This window comes from Ylistrum balloti, unplaced genomic scaffold, assembly GCF_031769215.1.
Source record: "Ylistrum balloti isolate Yb309-2 unplaced genomic scaffold, AGI_CSIRO_Ybal_v1 Utg370048, whole genome shotgun sequence".
NCBI lineage: Eukaryota > Metazoa > Mollusca > Bivalvia > Pectinida > Pectinidae > Ylistrum > Ylistrum balloti.
In genome coordinates, this window is record NW_026782102.1 from 351,917 (window position 1) to 364,771 (window position 12,855).

Consider the following 12,855-nt stretch of genomic DNA (forward strand, 5'->3'; position numbering starts at 1 on the left):
ACATGTTGTATATTAACTATGCAAACTCAAATACATGTACAACAATCGAACAGACAATACTAGCCAGTAGCCAGAATATTGATCATCGTCACCGAGAATAGTCTTAACAACCCGAATCAAAACTCACAATAGGCCACAAGGTAGTTACCCGCTTAATGTTCACAGTCATTCGCTAAACAAAGACCAATTTTGACCATTCTTTAAGCATTTTGTACGGTAACGTATTTTCCTACGGGCGGGCACCTGGTAGCCTACTGTTGACTCGTCCTAGCACAGGCAGTCCATTGCTTGTCGGTGACGTCACACCCATACACAACCTCATTTTCAGTCGGAACACATCTGACTGCGCACGTTTCTACCGGTGTTTGAATTCAATTTGGAATAAGTCCGAACAACAAACATGGAATTACTTAAATTTTGTGCAGTATGTGTAATTTTGGCATTACCTCAATTTGGTAAGTAATATTGGTGTTTCACATTCGTATTCTCACGGACCGTACTTCTTATGACCTACCTGTGTATGCACCGTTGTCAAACGAGAACGGACGCCATTAGATAGCGTGGGTAACCACAAGTTTGAATTTAAATAAATTCCCGGTTCAACTTGAATTGTATAATTGATGTAACCACAGAAGTTTTTTGTACCCCATCATGAAATACTTGAACAAGTTGTGTATTTTTAAAGGTTATATAATTCTTTCTAGTTAGGAGCGGTGTAGCTGTACACACGTGTGATACAGGTAATTCCGGGTAGTAGTCATCTGAACGAAAAGCCGGTAAAGATATTTATGCAACGCTTTATGGTTTACAAATGGGTAGACAGCGTGATACGTCCTGAATTCAAGTGACACGCATTTTGTAAGAACGGCATTGAAAATAACTGTCCTTGAATACATGGTCGTTGCTATGATTTGGCGGGCAGTCACATTTATCCATTCTTTTGTACTCTGCATTGTGCTGACATTGAAGCGGGTCTTCAGTAGTTCTTTCTTTGGATTTCTTTTCAATGCATTGACTTGTATGGTAGTTATTGTATAAATATATTAGATAACCGGACCGCAAATTTCTTCTTTTACATAAAACATTCAACAATAATGTGGTGGTCTTGTAATGAAATACTTTTAAAGTGCCGTCAGTACACAATTATCATATTTGTTAATTCATTGTTGTCCATGCATGATTTATTCATTGTTTAATTATGGTCATTTACCATATAAGGAAGTATGAATTAAGTGGGAAATGTGTTGGGGAGGATGATGATTCAGTATGCAGTATCAGGCAGTATACTAATAGATATTGATCACATGTACCAGACAGGAGAGTATTTACACACAGGACAGTATGTGACCTCATTTCAGGAAAAAATCTATCAATGTATGGCATCACTAGTGATTGTATGGACTATTCATTGACGAAAAATCTTACTCTAGTACAGTATGAGTCATTACCTATAATGGGCTGGGTTTTAACTTTCATTTTCTTCTATTTTCTGTCCTTATATGCTGGTGTTAGATTTCCTCTAAATTTCTATTTGAGTACCTACTTTCAAAACTAGCTTTAAAGAATTATTTGAACAAACTTTTTGTTCTTGTTTTTCTGTTTCTTGTAATAATTCTATTTATGAGAAAGAAGAACATGTTAGTCCTGCAGCCATATCTTATTTCAGTTAATACAAGAGAGGAGATCATCTTTGTAAACTAAAGATTACTGCAGTATAATAGGTTCTATGTAGAATTGTCCATACAAAAAAATATTTAACACTCACTGCAAATAGCTTTTAATAGGATAATTTTGTTCCTGCCACAATATGTAAGATTAGTCCATAATCTAGACCAGTCTGACATTGATTTTCAATTTCAATATTTGTAATTTCTTGGCTCAAAACTGACATTGGGTGTATTGAAGTGCCAACTAAAACTTGTCCATGGTTCTTATTGCGAAATAATTCAATAGTTGTATTTGAACTGTTGAATAACACAATTATACAAGATATTTGCGATATAAAAATGATACATCAAAGTTTTGTATTGTAAATCCAAATCATTTTGTCATACAATGTGATCCAGTGTGTACAGAGAAGCACCTGTATGTGTTAATAATTATGCTTACAAGCGTACCCAATATATTCTAACAATAGATTTACAAGTTTCTGAGTTGATTTCCCCGGTAGGCCTATCCTTTCAATTTGACACTCCATGCTCCTGCATTAAACAGTCTTTGTCCTTTATACTAACGGATGTTCCTCCATTATATATGCAGTGTTTTTTTCCCTGGCAATAATGATTACGGTAGATGTCAGAAATTTCGCAATTCAACAGAACATCTTGGCTGCCTATATCTCATTTATTTGTAGGAGACCATTAAGTTACCTGTTGTTTTTCTCTACCTTACCATTAGTTTTTATGTCCAGGTATACGTGAATTACCCGCTGGTAGATGATGTGGGAGAAACCCCTGTAGTGTACTCATTCACAAAAATCTGACTTCAACGTCTCAAATATACTGATTGGTTTTAAAATTTTGTAGAAATTAATTTTTATAATTGTGGTGAACTTTAGTCGTAACCAGTTATAGCAAGTTCTGATGATTAGGAAGAGAGCAGGATTTCAGAGAGTTGACATGCCATGGCTCTCACACTCAATTTTGGGACTGGGGCCCTTAGAATTGGGAAAAATTGTGTCATTTTCCTTAGAATTGGGAAACTTAGGGTCTAAATTGGGAAATAAAGATACTATTTTGCATTGGGAATTCGGCCCCAAATCTGGCAGATCGAGAGCCCTGCATACAATCAGGATTGTATAGTTTTGAGAAATCAGGTTAAAACTGATAAGTGATCATCAGATTTTCAGTGTAGCTAATCAATATTCATAGAAAGTTTATGTATTCTCTGTAGTTGTAATATTTTTACCTTACCTACCTGGAATTAACATAAGAGTGAGTTGGCCTTTGTATCTTTATTGATGTACTAGAGGTATTGATGATCGATTGTGAGAAATTACAAGTGATCGTCTTTTCATAGGAGGTCAAACAGTCAGATAATCAATTATGTCTGATCAGTATCGCTTCACTAATTCTGTATCTCACTTAGGAGTAGAAAAAACAGCTGTTACATAGGTATCCAGCTCTGAAAAGGCTAATGCCAGATTGTTGATAAGCCCAGTGTTTCTGTTGTACTTTGATATAATATGTAATACAGTTCATAATCAATTAAAAATTCTGTTGTCAAGTTCTATTTTATTGCATTCACAGTAAGCTTGCATGTACCACCTACACTGGTTAAAGATTTTGCATTGTACCCCTGGGCTAAGAAGGGATATGGGTATACAGGTGTACTGATGCAGTGTTGATGTACATGTACCACAGGAATGTTGCAGATCACAAATGGCGAACATTTACCACAATTGTTTGTAGCTGTGATGGGATAATGTTACAGGCAGCTTGAAAGACTGTACTGGATATCACCCCTTGTCTGTAGGATTTATAAAATGCTTCACATTAATCAAAAACATATGAAATGATAAAAAGGACTTTGATTGAAGCTGTTAAAGAAAAGCTGCAGAGTTCAAAAGGTTAATTTAATTTGTCCGAACCAGTCACTGATCAGAGAAAGTTAACTAGAGGCTCCAGTAGCAGTCAAAATTACAAGACAGCAGTAAAATAGCTTTATCACTTAAGGTTCCATAACGCTGACCATATTACTCTGGAATATTTTATCGAGTCGGGCCTATTTATCATCAAAATATTGGTGTAGACATGTTTTTGCCAGATGTCAGTCTAGCATCTGAGCAGTGAAGGGGTGTTTTTTTGGTTGTAGTTTGTCAGACATAGACAAATCAGCATAAATGAATCAACAAATCAATGTTTGAAAAAAAATGTGAATTAATCCAAAATTTTCAGTTTAGCACAGTCACCTCAGTCTGATATTTATAATTGAAAGATGAGTAGAAAAAGCTTAAACACACAAAAAAAAACTGCTGGTAAATTTAATTGTACAGTTTATCTATAGACAAATCAATTGGCATTCAGAAACTGGAATGGTCGCTTACGGCTCCTGCACTGTTGGAGTGAAAAAGTCTACCATAAACGTTTTTGTTTCCAACATTTACTAGACAGACAAGGTTATTTCTACAAAAGTAAAAAAACAAGTGTAATGGATTACAACAAGAACAGATGTTTAACTGTCATGTTTCACCTGAGAAAAGTAAGAGACATTTTGTCATTAATGTTTATTGGTACAAGTAGATTATAAAACATAACTATGAGAAATCTAGACAGATTTTACTACTATAAAAAGACATAGAATTCCCATTAAGAATCGAAATATTCTGAAAATATTGGGGAAATTCACAAATATTTTCAAATTATGCAAGGACAAATATCAATCCAACCTTAACATTGTCGTATTCTATTGCTTTAAATCTTCTTAAATATCATATTTTTTAACTATCCCTTTTTGATTTCTGAACAAAGGGCTGTTTGAAACTGCTAAATTTCTGAAAAAAGAACAAAATTCCTCTTTTTTCACAATGGATATCAATCTCTTATTCTCGATAATCCACACAACTGTTGATGTGAGATAATCCAAAACACATCCCCTTTCTTCTACACCCAACTTTCACATACTGCTCTTTTCTCATTCTGCAACGCAGTCAGAAGTTTTATTTCAAAAGCCCGTTAGATACCAATAAACAAATATAAAAACAATCTGTAGATTGTCATATTGCTTATGTGTAAATGGCTACATGTGACAGTGTGTACATGTATCTCATTCCCAACCTTGATGGTAGTTTATCAATGAACATAAACATGTCACATAGAAAAATAAGAGTAATTTGGTATGGAAATATTTTTTTCACATAGTTATAATTATTATTCAGATGAAGAGGAAATCTTGACTTTAATTGTCAGAATTGTTGAAATAAGTCTAATGAAGGTAAAATACAAGACCCAGAATATAGGGTTGATAAAGCATGTAACACTTGTATTTTTGTACTGCACACGTATGGGATGAATCCCTACAGTTAAAATCTGAGAAAGTTTTTACTTTTTGTCCACACTATAAATTGCCTTATAGCTACATAGCAAAAGTTTCTCTTATCAAATAAGTGTAATTGAAGAACCTTGTTTTAAATTAAATCAGTAGTGAATTTGGATATTAGCTAATTGATTACTTGGTTTCTTGGGTTATTGCACAGTGTACTTTTACAAGTACAATTGATTTAGAATCTATGAATATGACTATACGTTGAATCAACATTTGTTTTATATTTGTATATAACTTTTTGTATTGAAATTGAAACAAATGGATTGTGGGGTTTATCTCCCAGTAAATAGCCAGCTAGAGTCATTTTGAGGTGGGTCTCCTGGTAGTAGCCAATGGCTACCTCACTGAACAACATACAGGAGACCCACCACATGCTATCTAAAGCATTGTGGTAAAGTGTTTGTCCATTGATACAACAGCACAAACTAGTCCCTTTTCCAACTTCCTGGGAAAAACAAGCCGCCATGGTTAGGAAGCATTGAACCATACACCTCAAAATCTTCGCCTTTAGGTGTGTAGACTATTTGCTGTACCTATTACAAATATACACACATGGATAAACAATATATAGACAATCAAATCTCTTTTTGTGGATTTTCCCAGTCCAGGTAAATGTAGATCTACATTTATGTTTTTCACTGTTTCGAAACATTTACAGAAGTTTGGCATTCATCATTACTGAAAATCATGGTGACATTGCAGTTGGTAAGCAGTCTGTTATCCTGTTGGTAAAATATTCAGTTTGGATTGATTTTATTTCCCAAATATCAAGGCTTTTTCATTGGTGTGGGATGGAACATTTCCATCTCATTTTTGGAAGAGAATTGGTGAATTAGGAAAGAATTTTCATAAAAGTTAATTGCAAATTTTAGGAATTTGGCTTAAATATAATTTTGATGGGAATTGGGCTCATTATTGGCCCCAAAAAGCCCTCAAAAACAGCCTATAAAAGCCAACCTACACTGTCATTATCAATTTTAGACAAGCTTGCATTAATGTGGTTGGATTAGTACTAGTTGAGGTACTTAGTACTTCTTCCATGTGTTCATACAAGTTTCTCAAGATATTGTTATAACTAAACTTCACACATCAGTAGACACAGAACACATTTCACCTGTTCACAGTGATTGCTCATCGGATGTGATTAATTCTACAGTCAACAGTTAGTATACCCAGAGCAGGTATTACCCTAGACAAATTTTACTTGTAGAAAAGTAAAGCATTCCCAGAATGGAACTGAATGTTTTCCTCTCTGACTATAATGTATTCGGCATCAAGAAATGATACTTAAAACTTTTTCCTGAATACAGAGCTAATTAGTGTTTTTACATAACATAATTTTCAAATCCTACAATAAGAAAAATAGAAACATCAATTCATTTACTTCAACATTTTATTTATTTTATTTATGAAAAGAGCTGTCCGGAATTTATTCATTTCTCATAATAGGTATGAAATGCTCCTCTTTCCATAATGGGATGTATACTCCAAATTCTAGATTAATCTATACAATGTAAACATTATATGACATGTTAATGTCGGTGGGACACTTATCAGATACTATAAATCACTGACTTTTACAAAATTAACTCTGGATATTAACAATACATGATGATTTACCAGAGTCTTTCAGAGTTTATTTCTCCAATAGCTCAACATTTGCAAATTTGAAGTAATTTCTAGATCAGCATTTGTGAAATATGTATTTACATGTTTGTACACAAGATCAAAGAATAAAGTTTTGTAAAATCTTAAGAGATCTACAGTATTTTAAGGATTGTAAATGTTTTTTCATTTCATGTTTACTTCTGTGAAACACTTCCTAGAAGGCAAGTAAAAATGATAACTTCAACAAAGTTATGTGGATAATTAACAGTGATTTACATGGTTGATATAGAAAGGCCTATCAGGTATATTGCAAAAAAGTGTTCCTTTATCTTGTAGGATGTGTTGAGTAGACTCTTGTCTCATTGGATTCTGTCCTTGACACCTTGCTTTGTACATGTGTTGTTATGTAACGTTAAATCTTCCCATGCAGGAAGGTAGTGCCATTTCTAATCTATAAAAAGTACTTGGGAAGTTGTCAAGTTGTTGTCAGGGTTAAGTACAGTATTTACATCTACTGTGTTAACTAGATCTAATCATGAGGTACTACCCAATGACTGTTAGGGTCTGACTGGATTGCTTTATTACTTTTATTACGATCTGTTACAATCTGAATGGCGGAAAAACAAAGATGGCACAGGACCATCAGTCATCAGTGAGCAGCCATAAAGGAAAGTGAAAGGGACATCACTCTGTCTCTGTTGTAATGGCTCATGGGACTGTAGGAAGAGCAGGATTAAAATTTATCGTAATTATTACTGAAATGAAGTGGATTGTTTATTACTTTGTTAAAGATGATTATGATAAAGATAAATTTTCCTGTTCTACAACTCTTAGTAAAACTGCAATCAAACACAAGTCAAGTTATTTTGATGTCTAGTTGAGTCAAATATAAAGTTTAAAAGCAGTGTCCAGACTGCATTACTCTTTGTCTCTTTAAATTTGATTGTGAACCTTACATAATTGTCATGATGATTGAAATATTTAGATAAATATAGCCTTAATTTTATTATGCAAAAAGTCCAGAACCGTGAATACGAATTTTCCATGGACAGTATCAGTGACCCATTCACAATCCCTTTTCATGGGTCATTTTTAACTTTATTGCTAAATAGAATGCTGTAATATATATATATGTTCTAGCTGTGATGTTCTGGTTGTGTCACTGGATGTTCTAACTGTGTCAATGGATGCTCTAGTTGTGACACTGAATGTTCTAACTGTGTCACCGCATGTTTTTGTTGTGTCACCACATGTTTTTGTTGTGTCACTGCATGTTTTTGTTGTGTCACTGCATGTTTTTGTTGTGTCACCGCATGTTTTTGTTGTGTCACTGCATGTTTTAGCTGTGATGTTTTAGCTCCATCATTGGATTCTCTAGCTGTGATGTTCTAGCTCTGTCACAGGATGTTCAAGATGTGTTACCGGATTTTCTAGTTGCGTCAATGGATTTTGTGTCAATGGATTTTCTAACTGTGTCGTTGGATGTTCTAGCTGTGGCAATAGATGCTCTAGTTGTGTCACTGAAGGTTCTAGCGGTGTAAGCGGATGTTCTAACTGTGTCACCGGATGTTTTTGATGTGTCACGGGATGTTTTAATTGTGTCACTGGATTTTCTAGCTGTGTCACTGGATTCTCTAGCTGTGTCACTGGATGCTTTAGCTGTCACTGGATTCTCTAGCTGTGTCAGTGGATGCTCTAGTTGTGTCACTGGATTCTCTAGCTGTGTCACTGGATGTTCTAGCTGTCACTGGATTCTCTAGCTGACAATGGATGCTATAGTTACAGTGTAGCTGAATGATAAGATATGCAATAGTTATACAATTTATGGATCATATACAGTCAGGTTATACAGGTACATAAATGTATATAAGCAAGGACATCTAGGTACACGTTTTCAATTAAGATTTTGATATTCAGTTGACAATTAAATGCATTGCTAATTAATCTAACTGTTCAAGATTTCTGTTTAGATCTGTGTTGAGCTTTATATCCCACAAAGTGGTAAGATGTTGTAACTAAGCTTGGCCTATATTTATATTGTTCTGACACACATTGCAGATTCTGTTTTAAGCATTCATGTGACAATTTATTGGACTTTTCTAATTAATTGTTCTATAGAAAAGTTATCCATTTAGCGGGGTGTTTATGCTGTTATTACCTAACCTGGCATGTATACTCAAGAGATAAAGAAACGCAGGGTGACATTTATTGCAATATCTTGTGAACGAGTTGTTTATAAACAATGAAAATTTGTAAAGTAACACTATAGTTTACAGTGCACATGGTCCTGTATCAAATGTTGTATTATTGTATTGCTTGACAATGTCTTCTGGGGAAAGCTAGTGTTGTGACATTGAGTTATACTGCTCATCATACCATTACATAGTCTTCATACAGACACATCATTTCCAGATATTTTGAATATTTTCTGATAGCATTAAACAATGGCATAGCTGATGAAAGTTCAGAGGGGTCAGGCCATTGTGAAGATTTTGCAAGGTCAAAGGCAAATACAGGTTGCCAGACATTTCTCTGTCTATATTTGCATTATAGAATGTCTTTTTAGATGTTTAAGGGATACTGGGCGAGTCCCTGATAGACCTAGGTCTGGGCGTCCACACATGATGTCACAATGTCAGGACAAGTTTATTTGTCTTGCACATTTTTGTGCAATCAGCACCTTTCTACCACTGAATCTGCCCTTCATAACATAGGTCCTCACAACTGTCTCTATACATGTAGAAACTGTAAGGAAATGATTGTGAGAATGACTGTAGGTATGTCACCTTGTAGGTCTGCCCCTTACTGCTGCTAGTCGCCAGCATTGTATGGCTTTGGTGGCGACACATGCCCCCAGAATATTCCCAATGAGGCAGTGTTCACCCTGTTTTAAGCAGACAGTTGACGTCATGGAGAATGTTTCGCCAACTGCTTCTTAGTAGAGATGGATAGGTTTGGTGGAGGAATGGTGCGGGGAGGAATATCACATGGAGATTTAACTGCCTCTAGGTATTGAGGATGAGATCCTCCAATCCCATGCGACTTTCACCATAACAATATCCACCCACTTGTGGGACCAGCTGGGGCCAATCTCCCATTACTTTGGCCCAACTGGAACAGCCATGCAACCCCCAACCTATCCCTTATTGAGCACTTATGGGACCAGCTTCATAGACAGGTTCGACAACACAAGGCTCCCCCTGTTACTTTGGCCCAACTGATAGCAGCTCTCTTGGAAGAATGGGCCAAATCCCAATGAGGAGGATAAACTAACTCCTGAATTCCATGCCTAGAAGAATCAGGGCAGTGGAGTGAGCAAATGCATTTCTTTATTCTTTGAGTATATTAATATCTCTGTGATCATACCAACTCACATTTCACATCTGAATTTCACCAGTTTTCTGTTAAATAAATAATTTTTGTTTCTTGTAAGCAAAATGCTGTTTTCGGATTTGTGCATTCATTCTGTTTACAATATGTTTATTCTTCCATACTAGCATGAAACTGAAAAAGATTCCTATAAACCCTTAAGAAAACAGAGTTGATTCATTGAGCTATGTTAAAGGCTTGCGTTTAGCTCCATATCAAGATTTATATATCACAATGTACAGTTGTAGTAATGCTTTTGTAGCAAAACCTGGAATATATTTATATATATTGCCACACCAATGTATATTTCAAATTCTGGATTTCACCTACAGAAGACCATTGCTGCGACTTTGTTGATTAATCTTGCCGTAAATTTCTTGTGACGAAGAGCTGGGACGTGTGAGATGCATAATTACTGTAATCCTTGTTACCTTTGTAAAAGTTATTGTAGGTAGCGGTGATAGTTACTATATCTTTACATATGATGCTTTATTGACAACACATTTATGTTGAAGGCATTTACAGACACAAACATATTTGCTTTCTAGGTAGTTTTTAGATTTAGTCTTATGGATACTGATTACAATATACAAAACTAATATGCAGAACATGTCTTCCAAATGTTATCTTGAGTTTGAATTAGAAATATCAATGCTTCTGGTAATCAAATTATGTTTGATATTGGAGGGTTTTTTTTTTCAAACCAAAAATATAGTGAAGTTTATTTCTGAAAATCTCCTGTGTATCTGCTTATCTGCCGTCAACAGCAACATGACAGACTATTACAGATAAAAGTCAACTTAGATTAACCATATTTGATATGTAGACTTATTAGACATACATAATGCTGCTCTTAGGCTGCTAGACACACAGACACAGCTGTCCTGCACATCTGTTGACTCTATCTAAACCTGCCATCATTGTTAAACTTTACTCTGACTGGTAATAGCTGTGATGTATGATAGATATTGTATGCTGCTTCAAAAATGACTGTCTTTGTGTTCAGAACTAAGTCCTTTTAAGTCTTTCATTATTTAGATAAAAGTTAATAGAGTGGCATAATTGAAATTTTCTTTTTTGCTTCTTGCCAATAATTGCAATTTTCCCGAAAAAGGTGAGCAGATTGTTTTCCCAATGTTGTAGAAGATATGATTTTCCCAATTTATTTTAGTACAGAATGCTGTGAATTTTAGGTCACAAAAAAATAGGAATCAAAACTTAAGGGGGTGGGGGGGGGCGTATTTATATGTGGTGAAATACGGTAAGCAAAAAGAAATATGTATAAGTGAACGAAACTTTTATTATTGGTATGAAGTAAGTAACATTACAACATTTGTTCCTGCATGTACTTGTTCAGGACATTGGCATTCTATATCAAAGCACTTATAAAGACTTGTTAACCTGCCTGCAAAGTGTAGCCTTCTCACAAAAGTTGTCCCAACTAGATCAGCAGATTTAAGAATGCTGGCGGAATCAAGCAAAGCTCAAATACTAAAATGTAGCTTTCTTATACGGTTATTGGCTTGATACTCGGTGAATAGCCAGGGTTATTTTGAGGTGGGAAGAGGGTAGCAGCTGGTAGTGACTTATGTCAGTGAACAACATGCAGAGGTCTCTCACATGACGCTATCCGCAGCAATAAAGGTAAAGAACAGTCTGTTTCTTAGAATGTGTCACGAGAATATGCATTAAAGAGCCAGACCAACTCCGTTATAGATATTTTTTCATATTTTATTAACTGGAAACGTTGTTGTATACTAATAGATAACATATGAATAAAGACTTGTATAAAGTTTCGAACTTGAAATTGAAAGGGTACTGGAGATATCGGTGCCAGAATTAGTCTCATTAATCAACACCAGGATATGAATATTGATGATGAAAAGTCACATATACATTCAGACGTGGTCAGAACCAAAACAAAAATGGAGGAAGAGGTGAGTAGTACGTCCATGTGACATCGCTTGTAAAGAAATTTTACCAATAAATACAATCAATACTCTATATATCCTGTATGGAAATCATCTAACATATGTATTGATCACATCTTTCAATGCTTAGATATGATACAAAACCGTGCAGATTACGAGAAAAACTACGATTAATTGCAAAGAGGCCCTCAAATGGGGGCTACGATACAGTAACTAACACATAGAACATCGCGAAATGGATCTATCTGAAGTGAATATTCGATGATAAGAGTATTCATGAATATGATTTTAGAGTGATACTACACAAGAGAGCCAAACAGTGAGCGATACAGTATGAACCAGCCATCTTCCTCATTTTCGTCTCAGAGTCCGTCAAAACACGTTTTCTTCCCCGCTTCCCTTGCACGCTTTCTGCCATGTTGGAAGACGGCAGATTTGTTTACAGTTCTTTGCGCATGTGTCAGAGGGCAGGACTTCCCACATAATTATGAATTAGCGCTGAGTCATTTTGAATTCTTTTTTAAAACTATTTATTACGTTAGATTGTTAGCGACTTACTTTAAAATTGTGGTATTACAGGGTTAGTCCGGTCTTTTACAACCCGAGAAAAAAAGAAAATCATGATTTTTTTTTTAATGTGAAATAATCTCGGTCGAGGAGTGGATCTGGCTCTTTAAGATAAAAAAATTAAATGATAGAAAAAAAACCCATTCAGGTTGATATTTTCACGCTTGGCTCTTTGATAAGAGATATAATATGACATAATGAAATACTGAAATTATGCTTTAATTTCATGATTCAGATCATTAATTTGGAGATATCATATTTTATTGTAAAATATCTTAATACAATTTCTTTGTGGGAATTGCAAAACTTGGAGTCGGTCCAAATTTATTAAACAGTC

The 12,855-nt window shown here is 35.0% G+C and overlaps 1 protein-coding gene across 1 annotated transcript in view; it reads left to right on the plus strand.

The window, feature by feature from the left end:
• The first annotated feature begins 337 nt into the window (after positions 1-337).
• Positions 338-12,855, plus strand: part of LOC132549211 (uncharacterized) — a 28,247-nt gene continuing 15,729 nt past the window's right edge. The window contains exon 1 of the mRNA XM_060213127.1: positions 338-455. Coding sequence (XP_060069110.1) covers positions 401-455 — 55 coding nt within the window. The 5' untranslated portion in view covers positions 338-400. The remainder of the gene's footprint in view (positions 456-12,855) is intronic.